This window comes from Hylobates moloch, unplaced genomic scaffold, assembly GCF_009828535.3.
Source record: "Hylobates moloch isolate HMO894 unplaced genomic scaffold, HMol_V3 SCAFFOLD_14, whole genome shotgun sequence".
Lineage (NCBI taxonomy): Eukaryota > Metazoa > Chordata > Mammalia > Primates > Hylobatidae > Hylobates > Hylobates moloch.
In genome coordinates this window covers 15,520,840-15,539,375 of record NW_026652289.1, presented here as the reverse complement: position 1 = coordinate 15,539,375, position 18,536 = coordinate 15,520,840, and the positions used below count along the sequence as shown (strand labels likewise).

Below are 18,536 nucleotides of genomic sequence, written 5' to 3'. Positions count from 1 at the left end.
CATCTTCTGCCATGATTTTAAGGTCTCCCCAGCCATGTGGAACTGTGAATCCATTAAACCTCTTTCCTTTGTAAATTACACAGTCTTGGCTATGTCTTTATTGACAGCATGAGAATGGACTAATACACATTCCTAGAATAGTAAGCCTTCATCCAAATGCAAGAGCTTATGTCTTCTTTCCTACTCTTTAAGCTTCTAACTTCCTAAGGAAGAACATTTTCTTTAACAAAGTTTCTCTAACTCTGCTAAGAATGCACCAAAACTGGAATTCTTTTAGTGCCACCATTTTTCTATTTACCCTTATTTAACACTGAAAAGAAGGATCACCTGAAACCTGAAGTGCATCTGTAAGAGTCAATATTACTATTACTTCTATTCCAAACACATGAAATGTTTAGCATTCTTAATCTGTAACTCTTTTAAACAATTAAGTTCTATCAAATAAGCAAAGTCCAAATATTCCTTGGAATATCTTGCCTCAATCACTCGAAAGAGCGATGTCCAAGGAAGTAACTCTGGGGGGAAAAAATTCCCACTCCAAATGGGAAATTTAATTTTCTAATTGGGAATGTTCTTTATTTTTCATCAGTGGGGAGAGGGGTGAACTTACGATTTCATTAAAAGCTTTAATGAAACATCACTACAGAGATGGAATCAATAACTACATATTAGTAATTTAAGGATTCTGAGATAAATATGAGTTTTGACTATAGGATCCACAATCATGCTTTTCACTCCGTTGCGACTGCAGCTGTTGCCACTCCTAGTTCTTGTGGAATTTTCCAATTAGGATTATGCAGGCTTTTATAGAATCCAAAAAGAACTTACTAGAAAACCCCTTAGATTAAAGGATCTAGAAATTGAGCTTTCTGTTTCTAGGGTCAAGAAACATGAACAAATTTTTCAGTAGAAGTCAAATCCACATCTCCTGAAGCCAGAACAATAGCCAAGACCTCCTTAGCTAGAGCCGCAGCCACTGCCTAAGCGTCAGATGATCCCACGCTACAGCAAGTACCAGAGTCCAGGCCTTCCTTGTCTAAGCCCAGGCTTCCATAGTAGTCCATAGTGTCACAAGATCTGCGAGTGTGGTTGAAGGTTGTCTAAGTTCCTCTGCGTGTGAACTAACACCTGCAGAGCTGCTTTGATAGTCCCTCAGTGGCAGATGTGGCAAACCACACTAATTTACTTCAAGTTTATTCAAGACGGTTGTAATGTAGAAATCCAATTAGACTATTTTATTAATTAGAAGAGACTCAAATGAGGAAACTTAGATTTTTAATTTAATTTTCCTACTGAGCTTGCCTTCCACCAAACCTATTATGCCCATAATGAGTAAAGTTGATGGACTTTGCAAAGTCAACCATGACTTAATTCTCCAGGAAACTCCACGTGAGTCTTCAGGGCATCAGGTAGCCCTCTGATTACATCACCTGAGGTGTGGCTTGCAATTCAGTTTTATTTCCTTGATCACTTATTTTTCTCTAGATCAAGTGATGTGCATTATTTCTATCTTTTCAATTTCTAAGACACGTCTGAGGTCTATTATTCCTTAAAGTTGCAGTGCTATATAATGTGCTTCATTGATATGGCATTTAATGTAACAAGTTTTCTGTTGTTCAAATTTTGTAAAACAGCTCATGTTGCATTTTAACATTTATCTCCTGAGTCATGTTTTAATCTTTGGGTAAAAGTATTTTAGGGGTGGGAATTTTGAACTTCAAATTCTAGTAGGCAAGCAATAAGACTAGTATTTATTTAATATTTATGATTTATGTTCAGGTAAAAATCAAGAAATAGTACATTTTCATATTCTTCTGTCAATGATACTTCTATTTCTTATATTAAAAAGTAGTAAAAAAGTAAATTGTTTCTTCCAAAATATGTCTTTGGATTTACAAGTTTAAAACACTTTTATAATTTTGCTATGTTTTATTTGGTTATTGAAGCAAAATACATTTTATTATTTCATTTATAGTTTATTTACTAAAAGATATTATTTTCTTCCTCCCTTTTTCTATTCTCCCTTTTCTTCCTTCTATCCTTTCTCTCAACTTTGTTGTAATGCCATTTACATACACATATACATACACACACATACATATATATATGTATATGTATATACAATAAAAGGTGAATCATACCTGGTTCTTCTGTTACAGAGTTTACTATTATTAAAATCAGTAGGAAATAAAGTATGTGCGTTATAATTCAATATTGCCGAAGTTGTGGTAGAATTTAAAAATCTAAATATTTAAGAGAGCCGAAGGTGGAGCAGCTAGGGTGCCCAGCCATCCTGGTTTTGCTGGGACTGTGCCAGTTTGAGCACTGGCTATATCAAGTGCTGGAAAGATTTTCAGCCCAAGTAAACTGGGATGATCGGTCACTCAAGAAGTAACTCATATATGAGACAGTCAACCCAGAAAACTTCCTATGAACCCAATTATGAATGCATTAGATCTTTCAGGAAGAATGAATAAAAATGTAACAGCTTGGGGGTAAAAAAGGAAAAATGACCTTTCATAATAAGAGAAAAAGTAAGTGGCATACTGTGGAGCCACGAAAGTATGTAGAATAGAGTTAAATAATGATAGAATACAGAGTGTGTGAAAAATTAGCACAAGATCAGGCAAAAAAGGTCACATTTAAAAAAATTTGTATGTCCATTAATTGTTTCTAATTTTATCATCTAGGTTTGAAGTCAGCAAACTATAGCCAGAGACTATAGCCTGCCAGTCCCTGTAATTATGAATACAGTTTCATTGAAACACAGGCATGCTCTTTATTTGTACATCATCTACAACTGCTTTCCTACTACAGCAATAGAATTGAATAGTTTTGCTGGAGAATATTTGGCCAGAAATTCTAAAACATTTACTGCCTGGCCCTTTACAGAAAAAGTTTGCCAGACTTTTACTCCAGGTAATCGGAAAGCCCTCACAGGTACCCTAGGAGAAGTACATAATCAATCTTACCGAGTCTTCTTTTTTTAAATAAAGAAACTTCTAATATCCCAGCAGGTTGTCTATTCAATATGTAATCAGAATGTAAATCACTTGGCTTTTTATCCTTTAAGTGAGATTCATCCTTGAAATAACTTATTGCCTTCAATGTTTCCATTTTGTAACTCTTTTCATACCTCTGTGAAACGCTTAAAAGAGAGATCAGAGTTGGTAGGTAATGGGAAAAATAAGTAGCCTTGATTTATTAAAAGAGATTTGGCAATATTTGTTTGTTTGTATAGGCCTAGGGGAAATAGAGGTAATGTAATAATATACCCAAGTCTGTAATATGGAACCAACATGAATGGGAACTCGAGTGAACAAAGGAAATTTTGGGAAAAAAGCATCTCAATAGTTTTTCAAAATTAACTGTTGTGGAAAAAAAAGCCTCTGAGTATCCAAACCCAGTGTGAAATCTATTTTATTCCCCAAAGGAGCAACTGAGTCCATCTGTATAAAATGACCCACTATGAGTTTCTGTGCTTTTGGGGGCATGGCTTAAGAAGGAGCTCATTTTGAAGGCATAGAATTTGGAAACAAATTTTTAGCAAACAGGAAAGATGAAGAATTTAATGTGTATCAGATATTTTCACTTGACATTTCTCAGGAAAATCTCCTTACTTTAATTCACAGTGAACACAAAAATGAGAGGAACAATGAATTACTGCTACTCATGTATAATTATATTTACTTATTTGCTTTATCTGGATTTCTTAGTATCAGCTCTTATAATAAAAGGTAATGACTACCAATTCTTCAAAGCTTATGACTGTGCTTAACATAGCCTAACTGGATTACTTTATGCAATCTAACCTCTTGCATCATATCTAATTTTGTTAGTCCTTGCCTCTCATTCTCTCCTTTTATCAAGAACCACAGCTCTCCTCCTAACCCAGAAATTACAGTTTCCTACTTATTAATTGGAATGAGTTTGAAAGTGTTAGAGCACATTGGTTGAGAGCCCAGTATATGCAGCAATGCCTGTTGTTATTTTAAAGTCCTGTTTCTACCCACTTGAGTGAGATTCTCAATCTCCTAAAATATGTTTTCATATATGTGCAGAGACACTAATAATTTACATCTCTGTTTTCTACATTTGCTGCAAAGCCCCCTAAGCATAGAGCAACAAACGCTTCATAACTTACCTGTCAGCTCACAAATGTAATTATACAAAAGAAAAATATATTTCACTGTGAAATCTTACCTCCTTATATAGCTTTGAGGGTCCTTAAATGTGAGCAAATTGAAAGAAGAAATGTAAATAAAGGGACAATGTCCTTTTCATTATTGGGGAAATCTGTGCTTAATTCTAAAGTTTTTGAAGTACAATAAGGGAGTATCACTCTAAGAAGGAAAGACATTAAGTCTTTTATAAGTAAGCATTAATAAGAAATATAATTCAAAAGGAAAACATATTGTTAATTGCAAAAATATTGGCAAAACAAACAAAAAATGTCTATTGAGGTGAATAAATAAAATTTAAATTATGTTTGCTATATCAGTAAAGCAATTTTATTGGAAACATGTACAGACATTTTTTTCCATGGAATAAGGAAGTTAGCACAATGTTACTAATGTAGCAATGATGAAAATTTTTTAACTAGATTAATGAAATTCTAAATCAGAGAAATAGAACCTCTAGTTTTAGCTTGGCCCTGAGTACGCAATCTGCAGTATGATTGCTTCATTAGGGGTTCATGCTAGGCTATCAGAAAAGGAATTGTTATTAAAGAGGCCAAGACTGTGCATAGTTTTGATGACACTGAAGGAACAAAAAAAGCACACAATCAACAAAATAATGAAGGTGTGAAGGATTACAAGACCAAGAAATATTTGAGTGGAATGTAAGGAACCAATTTCTTCCATAGAAAGAAAGTAGTTGGTGGCCATAAAGTCCACCAGATCCTAGTTCAGACCATCAAATCATCAGGACCCATCATAGCCCCATTTGCTGCGGTTGTTACCATCGAGGCTTACAGGGGCTAGAGATTAGTTTTGATGGTGAAGGTGCCTTCTGAGTCCAAAGGACACCAACCACAGAAGTATATCTATAATTCATTTTTGAGAAGAGTGGCCAACATTACCAAGATTTATTGTAAATTTCCAAAGAAAAATGCACAAGTTTTCAGCTGCTTTGTTATTTTAAACTGTGATTAAATTTTATTAGTTTATTCCATTTAATGTTTTTCATAGTCAGAATTCTCAATCTCAGGTTCTTTCAAACTCTGCTGCTGCTGTATCCTTACTATTTGACCTTTAAAAAGTACTTAAACTATTTCCGTATTCTTATCTCTATTATGATGATAATTTTTAATGAAATATTGAATAGATAAGGATTATATAAAATGCACCCTTAATAACTGGAAGCTAAGGAAACACATACGCTTATTCTCTAGTTGTGTACAGCAGCAGTGAATTTACTTGATAGCAATTATTCCCAACAGAATCTTCAGAATTATGGCAGGATGATAAGGGCAGAGCCCTTGATAGATTGATAGAGGAGTGAAAAGTCCTTGTAAGTCAGAGACCAGAAGAACATTTTACAGTTGATCCTTGAACAACATGAGGGTTAGGAGCATTAACCCTGCACAGTCAAAAATCCACCTATAACTGCTGACATGCTACAAACTTAACTACTTACATAACCTACTGTTGACCACATTTTTTATGTTACATGTATTACATGCTATATTCTTACAATAAAGTAAGCTAGAGAAGAAAAAATGTTATTTTAAAAATTATAAAGAACAGAAAACTCACGCCTGTAATCCAAGCACTTTGGGAGGCCGAGGCGGGTGGATCACGAGGTCAGGAGATGGAGACCATCCAGGTTAACATGGTGAAACCCAGTCTCCACTAAAAAATACAAAAAAATTAGCCGGGCGCCATGGCGGGCGCCTATAGTCCCAGCTACTCGGGAGGCTGAGGCAGGAGAACGGCGTGAACCGAGGTGGAGCTTGCAGTGAGCCGAGATCGCATCACCGCACTCCACCCTGGGCGAAAGAGCGAGACTCCGTCTCAAAAAAAAAAAAAAAACACACACCAGAAAACATATTTACTATTCATTTAGTGGAAGTCGATCATAATCAAGTTCTTCATCTTTCTCTTCACATTCAGTAGATTGGGGAGGAGAAGGAAAAGATGTTGGTCTTGCTGTCACAGGGGTGACAGTTACAGACAAAATTCTTTGTGCAAGTAGATCCACACAGTTCAAACCCATATTGTTCAAGGTCAACTGTACATAATGGCACCTGTTACACATTAATCCCAAAGTTCACAGTTCTGTGTTTCTTAGAGCAAGAAAGTAGAAATTGTGGAGACCTAAGACTTGTGAATGTAAATTGCGAAAAAATAACTAAATTCAAGTTAGTCAAGCCTCACACCTAAAATTAGAGTATTTGTCAAGGGTGAGAAAAAGTTTAATAGTCCTAAAAGCACTTCAAAACAGTGTCTTAGCAAAATTATTATGAGAATAATATCCAAAGACTTGGCCTAGGTAAAACAATCCTGAAGGAAAATAATTGTTTGATATAAAAATATATTGCTTAGATATTGCAAAACTTATATAAAACAGGTTCATCTTAATGTATGGACAAGAAATCAAATTTACAATGGCAATAAAATGTTTATTAGAAGTATGAATAGAATTATTACCTTAAAGTAAGGAAAGTAGCACCATTTTAATAAGCCTCAATAATGAGAAAAATCAGTCCTTAGTATTGAACCTTGTTCCAGGATGAATAGTTTTGGTGGGTTTTTGATTTTTGTAGACAAAGCTGGGCTCTAAATAAAGAAGTTGAGATTAATAAGTCTAAATAGAAAATTACATTGTAACATTAAGGAAACCAGTAGAATGCTTAGACTGTATTAATATAAAAGATCTGAGGTTCATAAAATGTCAGAAATTTATTTTAGTAGAATAAAAGGTACAGGTACGTTTCATGAAAGAGGTACAGTAGAAACCACAGCCATATGTACTGTTACCATTAATCCATACTTAGGATCAGAGACAGAGACAGAGACAGAACCCAGGCGACCACAGTAGATTCAAAGAAGCTCATGATGTCACCACCTACGTGAGTTTTTTGTTTGTTTGTTTGCTTGCTTGCTTGTGGTTTTTTGGGGCTTTTTTTTTTTTTTTTTTTTTTGAGACGGTCTCTCACTCTGTTGCCCAGGCTGAAGTGCAGTGGAGCGCGCTCTCGGCTCACTGCAAGCTCCGCCTCCCGGGTTCACGCCATTCTCCTGCCTCAGCCTCCCGAGTAGCTGGGACTACAGCGCTCGCCATCACGCCTGGCTAAATTTTTTTTTGTATTTTTAGTAGAGACGGGGTTTCACTGCGTTAGCCAGAATGGTCTTGATCTCCTGACCTCGTGATCCATCTGACTCGGCCTCCCAAAGGTGGGTCTTTTAATATTCTCTCATGGAGGGAAGAGGCCAATCATGTCCATAAATTCTTATTTAATTGGAATAAGGTCTAGGTCTCAATGTTTATAAAAGCTCCCCAGAGGGAGTGGAAAGGTAGAATTGTTTCTGCGTGATGAAGGAGGAGTGAAAACGTTATTGTGGCTATATTTTAGTTAATGAAAAAGACAATATTGGGAGATAAAGTTAGGAAGGGGTTAGATTATGCAGGAGCTCCAGGGCCTTGATGATAATTCTTTAATGAAATTTCAGGTGTAATAGAAAGACATTAAAGACTTCCAGTTAAGGAAGTGATCTGATTTGACAACTTGCTACTGTATGGTTCATGAATTCTAAGAGTTCTAGAATAGAAGCCTAGAGTGTAAGATTATTATAGTAATTCAGGCAAGAGATGGTCGTAGATTCTATAGGGGGCTTGTTGGTGGATAGGACACAGATGAAGGGGATAAGAAAACGAGAAATGCAGAGTAACACCTTAGGTTTGCGCTTAAGAAATTTGTTGAATGTCTTTGACATTATATTTAACAGGAAGCTTGGGTATAGGCAGATTGTAAAAACATCAAGAGTTCCTTTTCTAAAATATTGAATTGACAGAGATTACATATCTTCAGGGTATTCAATGTGATGGTTTGATATATTTAATTTGGTGTAAGCACACTTTGTGTAATGATTACCACAATCAAATTAATAAACACATCCATTTACTCATGCTGTATGTTTGGTCCCCAGAACTTATTCATCTTATAACTGAAAGTTTGTTCACTTTAACCAACACTGCCCATTTCCTCTGTGCTTACCCCGCACACTTTGCAACCACCATTCTTTCTACTCAAAGGATCTATCAAACTTTAAAAAATTTCACTTATACTTCATTTTTCTGCCTCTGGATTATTTCACATAGCATAATGTCCCCCAGGTTTATCCATGTTGCCCCATGTGGTAGAATTTCTTTCTTTTCAATGGCTAAATTTTTTGTATATATATATATAATATACATTATATATATATACATATATACATTATATATAATATATAATGTATGTAATATACATTATATATTATATATTATATATACATATATTATATATATTATATTATATATTATATCTATTATATATTATACATTATATATATTATATATTATATATAATATATAATATATATAAAGATATGTCTGCACCCTCATGTGCAGATATATATAATATAATATAATTATTATAATATAATATAAAATATAATACAAAGTATATATAATATATAATATAAAATATACATATTATATATTTTATATATAATATAAATTTATATTTATATATATAATATATTTTTTATATATTATATATAATATATTTAAATATATTTTATATATATAATATATTTATTTATATTTTTATTTATATATTATATATTTATATATTTATATATTATATATATTTATATATTTTCATATATATTTTATATGTAATATATATTTATATATTTTTATATATGTATACATACATTTATATATATATTTATATTTATATATATAATTCCAAAATTTCCTTATTCATTAATCCATCCATGAAAACTTAGATTGTGGCCATATCTCGGCTATTGTGAATAATGCTGCAAGGAATATGAGGGTGCAGATATATCTTTTGAGATTCTGATTTCATCTCCCAGAAGTGGAACTGGTGGATCATATACATGGTAGTTCAATATTTAATTTTTGAGGAACTTCCATATTGTTTTCGATGGTGACTATACAAATTTACATTCCTTCCAACTGTGTACAAGGCCTCCCTTTTCTTTACACCTTTGCAGTGCTAGTTATCTTTGCCCTTTTGGTAATAGTTATCTTAGGTGTAAGGTGGTATCTCACTGTGGTTTTGATTTTCATTTATTTGATTATTTACAGTATTGAGGACTTCTTCATATACACAATAGCCATTTGTATGTCTTCTTTGGAAAACTGTTCATGTCCTTTGCCCATTGTTTAGCTAACTATTTTTTGCTATTGAATTGTGTGAGCTCCTTATATATTTAGGATATGAATAGTATTCCATTGTGTATATATACCACATTTTCTTTACCCATTCTTTATCTATTAGAAACTTTTAATCTAGTAATTCTATTATACAAGTTTGGTAGCAGAAGTTATGACTACAGCCACATGGAGCTCTGTCTACTTAATTGAGTCTTTCTTATTAAGAAAACGAAACTCATAGTGATCATTCATTGCCAAGTCCTTAATAAATATTATCACCTGAACATGACAATCCTATGAATTAGAACCAGCCCCACATAACTATCAATACCTCATGAGACAGGCTCTAAACACAATTTGGAGGACAGAAAACGAAAACTTACCGAGGCTAACTTGTCGGAGTTCACCTAGTTAAGGGATAGTGGAGCCAAAACTCAAACCCAAGTCTCTTTGAAGCCAAACCTTTGTGTTTTAGTGCTCATCTATTTTTTTCTCTGTTATAATACACAAATATGGATGTCTGAAGACATGGTGTATTGCTATCATCTTATGGAAAGGTTGTCTTAAATATGTCTTAAATATGGAGCTGTTAAATATTTGGACCAGTAAGGCTTATGGTTATCTTGCAGTCTGCAGTCTACTGTGTCAAGACCACTTGGGGGACTCAGTGTTGTTTTTGTTTTGTTTTGTTTTGTCTGAGATGGAGTCTCACTCTGTTGCCAGGCGGGAGTGCAGTGGTGAGATCTCGGCTCACTACAACCTCCGCCTCCCGAGTTCAAGTGATTCTCCTGCCTTAGCCTCTCGAGTAGCTGGTATTACAGGCACCCGCCACCACGCCCAGCTAATTTTTGTATTTTTAGTAGAGATGGGGTTTCACCATGTTGGCCAGCATGGTCTTGATCTCTTGACCTCATGATCCGCCCACCTCAGCGTCCCAAAGTGCTGAGATTACAGGTGTGAGTCACTGCGCCCGGCAGGGACCCAGTTATTGGGTGATCAAAATAGTCATTGAGGATAATCCAGAAAACAAACTACAAAATATCTGGAGTCAGACTACAGACCAGATTATGGAAGCTGCCACATCCAAACCCACAGTCAGAGCAAAGAATTCTGCAGAAATTTCTTTAGGTCATGACATCAGACATTAAGAATTTCGTTTGATAAACAGGGCAGTAGCTGTGGTACTTTCATATCCACTGAAGGGTGGGTTTAAGAATCCACAAAGATGGGTCAAGCTCTCCTTTCAAATAAAAATAGTACAAACAAGTCAATAAAACCATTCCTTTCATAACTGAGAAGAGGTCGTTTTGAACTTGCTCTTAAAAGCATTCTATTAGTTTTCTTTCTGTTTAGCTTACATTCTTCAAAAGAAACCTCGGCTATGATAAGAAATGATGGTTATATCTCCAAAGCAATCTTTTCTACATTTAGAATTTTATAAATAGCTTTCAAAACATCAAGTAGTTTTGTAAAATAACCTGACATTTTGCCAACCATTAATTATACTGCCTTGCTAAAGTATAAAATCTTGTATACTATCTACATTATTTTTACATTATGGCTTAACAAATAGCATACAATTTATTCAAGAAAATTGTATACAAACTACAAAAATTGATGCAACCAAAAAACTATGTTCCTCTTTATAAAAGTGATGAAAATGTTTTAATCTGTAAATTTCCTTCATGGTCATTTTGTGGTTTTTAAACCATGTATTCTAAACTGTCTCAAATGATTTCAAATGTAAAATAAATAAATAATAACAAAGCATGTAAATCAACAGAGATTGAGTAAAGGGAAAACAAATTCAAATCATTTAAAAATCAGTTTTCAAAGTACACAATTCATGAATGGCATTAGCATTCATCACGCATATCCAAGTGTCCTTAATTATGAAGACGTTTGCAAAATTATTTATCTCCTTGTCCTCTAGCTTTCTCAAGTGAATAATAACATAAAGTAATTAGAAAGTTATTTTCTAAAGTTATGAAGTTCTGTTCTTGTGAACCTTTAGAGAATCTTTAGAGTTTAATACACAAAATGGTAAATCTGTGGGGATAATGCCTCTCACTGTTAGACCGACAAAATTGTTGGAAGTATTGGCAGTCGTGAATACTAATGGCCTTGTACATGGCAAGTGGTAGTTTCTATTATTAAATCAAAAGGCAGGACAAGATGGTTCTGCAGTGATTCGTCAACCAATGGAGCAAATCCAGTAAGAAATTTGTTAAAACAATAGACTTGCTTACGTGTATAGAGACAAGGCTATTGTGCTAGAAATCTTAACGTTTCCCCTCCTTTACCCCAAATCCAAGATAGTTTATTTAACTTTGATTTTTAATTGCCAGAATTTTTTTAAGTTTTGTAAAGTGATACAGCTGAAAATAAGCGCTGTATTAATACATTCTAATTTTTTAAACTGTAAAAATCTTGTACATGGCATTTATGTGTGAGAGAGCAACAAAATATCTTGCTCAAAAGCCCAACACACAGATTTACCTGTTTCTTATTGAAAAGTCAAAAGATTAATTGATAAATTCTTTGGAAGTGGGGAAGGTTTAATTTTCATTGGATGTAAATATTTATTTTGTTATTCCTGTGAGTATACATTTGGAGAAAGCTTGAAGAAGGCTTTCAGGATGACTAGGTTTGTCTAAGAGGTGAGAAGAAAGAAGTGGAGGAAAGCACATATATACATTAAAGAGGCTGAAATCTCTATGGCAATGAACATTTGGGGAAAGATCTTAATTTGAATAGTCAATTTAGGCAGATAGTAAAAATCACAAACCAGTTCTCTGAAATCAATTATAAGCTGCCTTGGGGTAATGCCTCTGCTTTTGTTGATGAGGTTGCTTGGCTGTACACATTTATGAGAAGATATAGATTAAAATTACAAGTTCTCTAATGGACAGTTATAAATGACCCTCTAAATGTCAGTTTAAACGCAATCCATTCTAAATCAAAAACATCATTATCTCCTTCCAAATCTCTTTTAGTTGTAGAAAGACATGCTTAGAATTGTTGAAAGAATTTTAAGACTGAAATCGAAAGTCTTATGTTGAATCCCCATTTCTATTCAATCACTTATAAATTACATAATCTGAACAAAGTAATATTAAACACAAAATATAGATTACTGTTATGGTTGAGTTGTGAGTCCTCTCTCAAAAAGATACGTTGAAATCATAATGCCCCAGACCAGAACATGTGAGTATGACCTTAGTCAGAAATAGAGTCCTTGCAAGCTTAATCAAATTGAGGTGAGGTCATTAGGACAGGCCCTAATTCAATATGACTGGTGTCCTCATAAAAAAGGTAATTCAAACACAGAGAGGAAGACATAGAGAAGTACAAGAACACCATGTAATTGCAAAGGCAGAGATTGAAGTTATACACCTGCACACCAGGAAGTACCAAAGATTCCCAGAAAACCACCAGAAGCTAGAAAGAGGCAAGGAAGAATTCTCCTCTTGGCTTCAGAGGCGGTATGGCCCTTATAGACACTTTGATCCCAGACTTTAAACCTGCAGAACTGTGAGACAATACATTTATCTTGTTTTAAGCTATCCTGTTAACGGAACTTTGTTGACCCTAGGAAATTAATGCAATCACCTGCTGTGTGTCATGCATCATGATATATAATACTTATGTATTTGCATACATATGTGGAGGACAGTAGGTTTATTTTGCAACATTTCTTAAAAATAAAATGATCAGCCTTAATCTTGAAAGTATCAGTGAAATTACATGTTTTAAATCACACAGTTAACAGTAAATAAAAAATACAATCTCAATCACTTTTGTGTCCAAAATTTTTTATTTTCTCCACTATTCTAACTACTTCTTGGAGTAGTTTGAGGACTTAAAATACCTCTTTTTACTTTAGTTCCTATTTTGGAGAGTATTATAAAAATTTAAATAACTATCTATCAATCTATAAGGCACCTTGCAAAATATTTGAAAAATATTAGGTCAGAAATTTTAATTACCTCTTTGTCTTCACTAGTTCAGTTTATTTAACAAATATTTACTGAGCTCATATTATGTGCTAGGCTCATTTCAAGGAAACCATTCACTGTAGGGCAGCTTAACCTCAAAGCCACCTGTAGAGGGTTTCCCTTTAGTCTTTGGTTTTTCTTTAGTTCAATTAATCTTCACCCAACTATGTATAAATCTTCAGATAAATAAAGAACAACAAAATATCTCATTTTTAATCCATATTCTATTATGACTTGTGAAAAAGGAGAGAAAAATCACACAGTTATGTGTTATCCTATCCTATATAAATAGTCTAGGACAATTCTTCTTCAAATCAGCACTCTCCCTTCTTTCTGAACTCTTGTTTACTTCCGTGTCCCTTGCCATCTCAGGTGTGATAATTAGAGGCTTTCTAATTGGCTCTGCAAAGAAAAGTTAGCTTTCTCAGCATAACTAAGAAAAAATAATTTTTTCTATAAGGATGATTTTTTGTTACAAAATACATGCAAAAATGTTTTAAACAGCATTTTTATCTTTGTGCAGATAAAAATGGTTGCTTTTTTCTATGGTAATTTCATATCATGTGGCTTAATGAACTATTCTAATTTTGAGTTAGGTTTACCATTGATTCTCAAGAGATTTTCCAGGTATGCTGTCATGTTAGAAGTTCTTAATATTTTTCTTCATCAGGACTGTATTGGTTATTGCAGGTTCTTAATATTTCTGTATAAATTTTAGAATCAACTTGTTAATGTTTATATGGTTTGGCTCTGGGTCCCCAACCAAATCTTACCTTGAATTATAATCCCTATGTGTCAGGATAGGGAACTGGTGGGAGGTGATTGGCTCATGGTTGCGGATTTCCCCCATGCTGCTCTCATGATAATGAGTGAGCTCATTAAAATTGTGGCACTTTCCTCTTCACTCTCCCTCTCCTACCACCACATAAGACATGCCTTGCTTCCCTTTTGCCTTCTGCCATGGTTATAAGTTTCCTGAGGCCTCCACAGCCATGTGGAACTGTGAGTCAATTAAACCTCTTTTCTTTATAAATTACCCAGTCTCATTATTTTGGATCTTTAAGATTTAATGACTGCCCTGTTGGGTTTTGAACTTACATGGTGCCTGTATCCCCTTTCTTTTGGATGATTTCTCCCTTTTGGAATGGGAGTATTTACCTGTTGCCTATACCCTCATTGTTTCTTGGAAGTAACTAATTTGTTTTTGAGTTTACAGGCTCATAGATGGAAGAGACTAGCCTTGTCTCAAATGAGATTTTGGACTGAGAACTTTTGAGTTAATGCTGGAATGAGCTAAGATTTTGGGGGACTGTTGAGAAGAAATCATTGTATTTTGCAATGTGAGAAGGGCATGGGATTTGGGAGGGGCAAGGGGCAGAATGGTATTCTTTGGATTAGTGTCCCCATCCAAATCTCACGTCGAATTATAATCCCCAGTGCTGGAAGTGGGGCCTGGTGGGAGGTGATTAGCTCATGGGGGCAGTTTCTTGTGGTTTAACACTGTCTCCCTTGCTGCTGTCATGACAGTGAGTGAGTTCCCATGAGATCTGGTTGTTTAAAAGTGTATAGCACCTCCACTTTCTTTCTCTTCTTCCTGCTCCCTGTTCAGAATTTACTGGTGAAATCATCTAGTCTTAAATTTGCATTTTTGTCAAAATGGATTCATGAATTCAACTTCTATATGACATATAGAAATATTCAGGTTCATACTTCTTCTTGGGTCCATTTTTTATACATTTAATTTAATCAGATAATATGTATTTGAGGATGGAATAAATTGGCCCGAGCTTTGTTTTATAGCTTTTTTTCTATGCAATTTTTTAAACATACACAAAAGAAGAATAACTATTACACCAACCATCATATTCCCATCTCCTAGATAAAGCTATTGTTAATACTTTGATATAATTCATTCACATTGTTGTTCTCCAATGCTATAAAATAATCTATGTGCAAGCTAAAACCTTTTCTTATTATACTGCTTTGAAATTATCAAGATATTCTCCAAGAAATAGTGAATTAAAAGATTAAGCAGAAGTTTATCATCACAGAAGCATCTTTAACCTTTAGGTGTAGAATTGCTGTTTGCCCAGACGAGAAAATATAGATATTGATAATGTTGAAGATGAGAAGGAGGAAGAAGACAAAGGAGAAGGGGATAAAGAAAAGATAAAGGAGAGGAAAGGGATGGAAAGGGAGGAAGAAGGTATAAGGGACAGGAAGAATGAGGAGGAGGAGGAGAAGGAGGAAGAGATAATCATGACATATAATATATTGGTAATTTTTTTTATCTATAAGAAGAAAATATTACCATGGTTGATTATATTAATGCATCACAGCACATTTATTGTGACAAAAATTTGAGGCTCAAATCACATTTACCACATCAGAAAAAGTTCATGGTTAGATATCAGATATTGAAAGACAGTCTTTCTTAGAGTATAATGGCTCTCTAGCCAATAAAGAAGTGAATATCTGGAGAACATCACTAATCAAATGCCAATATCTAGTTGATCAAGTTTTCTTCACACTATTGTCAAAAGGCAGGTGATCCAAGCAGCTATTTTGTTATCAAGACAGGATAAATGAAGCAGGCAGGTTATGGAATAAAGTTTCTTGGGAGAATCGGGAATCTCACAGAAGACTGTATTTCAAGTATTTATTCAATAGAATCCAGAAGACCAGTATCCCCCATAGCATGATGGGTGGCAGCAGCTGTATCTGTAGCCTCCATAGCCACAGCCATAGCCCAGATTGCGGAAGCCGCCACATCCACAGCTATAGCCATAGCCCAGGCCACCAAATCCTCCATAGCTGTAGCCTAGGCCTCCATAGTAGCTGCCGGAGTACCTCATGTTGTCAGAAGTGGTGTGTGTGGTTAGCTGTTGTAGGTCAGTTTGGTGACTGTGACTGGACAGGAACATTTATATATACTCTGAATCATGTGGAAAGCCATACCTTTAAATGTCATACCTTAGAACGTGTTACCTGAAAACTATGCCAACTATCTTTTTTTGTAACACCCATCCCACTCTCTTCCTTGTTTATGAAGCTAGTTATTTAGAAATTATACATGTTTTATTTTCTGCTTTATTTGGATTTCTAGATAAGTGTTTTGCCTCTAATAAAATGTAGTTGCATTTATATTCACTGTACATGTATGAGTTTCTGAGTTTTCAAACTCCATAAACAAATCTCTATAGCTTCAAGTATTCTTCAAATTGCATCTCGTGCGATTACATTTACCCTCTGATTGCACCCTTTCCTTTGACAGTCCATGGCTGCTGAGCCTTTTCTAAGCCAAGGGTGTTACCTTTACTCTGCCAAGAATTCACATAAATTGAAACATTATTGTTCTCCAAAATGACAATCAGCTATGATGTATGTCTTTATACAATGTGCTTTTAAAGTCAGCTGGGAACCACATTTTATAGTGGAATGATGATATTTAATTTTTAAAAGAGTCACAAATTAATGTCAAAGGAATTTCTCAAATATTATGCTTCATGTACAGCCTGCCTGCTTAGTAGATACCATTAAAGAATGCATAAAGTTCCTGCCAATCCCTTATAAATAGTTTCCTCTCCACAAATTTATTCTTAGTCCAGATTCTAAATTTCATACTATCATAGGATCATATAAGTATATATATATATATACTTTAAGTACTGAGGTAAATGTGCAGAACGCACAGGTTTGTTACATAGGTATACATGTGCCATGGTGATTTGCTGCACCCATCGACCCATCGTCTACATTAGGTATTTCTTCTAATGCTATCCCTCCCCGACAGGCCCTGGTGTGTGATGTTCCCCACCCTGTGTCCATGTGTTCTCATTGATTAACTCCCACTTATGAGTGAGAACATGCGGTGTTTGCTTTTCTGTTCTTGTGTTAATTTGCTGAGAATGATGGTTTCCAGCTTCATCCATGTCCCTGCAAAGGACATGAACTCATCCTTTTTATGGCTGCAGAGTATTCCATGGTATATACGTGCCACATTTTCTTTATCCAGGAATCTCAAAGAATACAGGTTATTTTTTAACTTTGTTTATACTGATTAAACTTATTTCCTTTACCAGTTTATTAAAAGTGCTACATAACTAGCTACTTACCTATTTCCATCCTGAGGGAACTTTGCAACCTACAAGTTGAAGGGAATTATTAATGGCAAAGAATTGCTGTATTTGAATTTGCTGCAGTTAAGAAAATGTAGATTCAATATAATTTTAGGTAATATTTTTAAAAGACCATTATCTTTAGCACTTGTCACAATCCAGATAAGGCCAGATATATTTGCTTGGTAGGGAAAATATTATTATCAGGAATAGAAGATCCCAGAACCTCCCATCTAGGAATTATTTTCTAGGGTCCTCTGCTTTTTTTGATTCATAAAAGTGAAGCTAACACGTATGTGAGCTTTGCCTGTCCACGAAGCATCAAGTCATCTACTTCTTCTCATTGTCAGCTCACACGACCTCCCACTTGGCACTGATAGGACTAGACTGACCCCAGTCACCCTATGACTCACGCTGGTTTCTGTAGAGAAGAAACGCTTTACAGTCTTCTATCTTTCTGAGATACTAGTGCATTCACATTTTAAGATTTTTACCAAATATCATTATTAGGAACTTCTCTTATTCTTAAAACAATTCTTTTTTTCTTTAATGAGCATATATTTTACAAAATATATTCACATAAAAGTCAACATTATTATTCTGTGGTTGTGAAACTACTGTGGAACAATCAAACCATCAAACAGAAACTTCATGAGGTAAGGGAAAAGACCCAATTCCCTCATCATGTCTTTTAACTCAATAGACTGTGGACATCAGTCACTTTAATGAGGTCATCAAACGTAAGCTTTTCTTTCCTCATTATTGTACCCCCAATAATTGTAAAATGAGTGAAATAACCATCTAAAACCATCTAAAAGCTAGCACAGAGTATTTTCACTGGCAATCCAGAAAAAAACACATTTTTATGGATGATTCTTCCTGGAGAGTACATATGTAAATGATACATTAATTGGCAAAAAGCCAAATAAGATGATAGATTTTTGTCTACACAATTTGTACTTTTATTTTAAAAGTAAACAAAGATAACAGATAATACTTACTGAGAGATTCATATGGGCCAGTCAGCCCA

At 34.5% G+C, this 18,536-nt stretch overlaps 1 protein-coding gene across 1 annotated transcript; it reads right to left on the bottom strand.

Moving 5' to 3' along the window:
- Nucleotides 1-15,822: 15,822 nt before the first annotated feature.
- Nucleotides 15,823-16,277, bottom strand: LOC116482528 (keratin-associated protein 19-7). Its single transcript, XM_032176060.2, has one exon. The coding sequence runs from the start codon at nucleotides 16,241-16,243 to the stop codon at nucleotides 16,052-16,054; it is 192 nt and encodes a 63-aa protein (XP_032031951.1). The 5' UTR covers nucleotides 16,244-16,277; the 3' UTR covers nucleotides 15,823-16,051.
- Nucleotides 16,278-18,536: the final 2,259 nt, after the last annotated feature.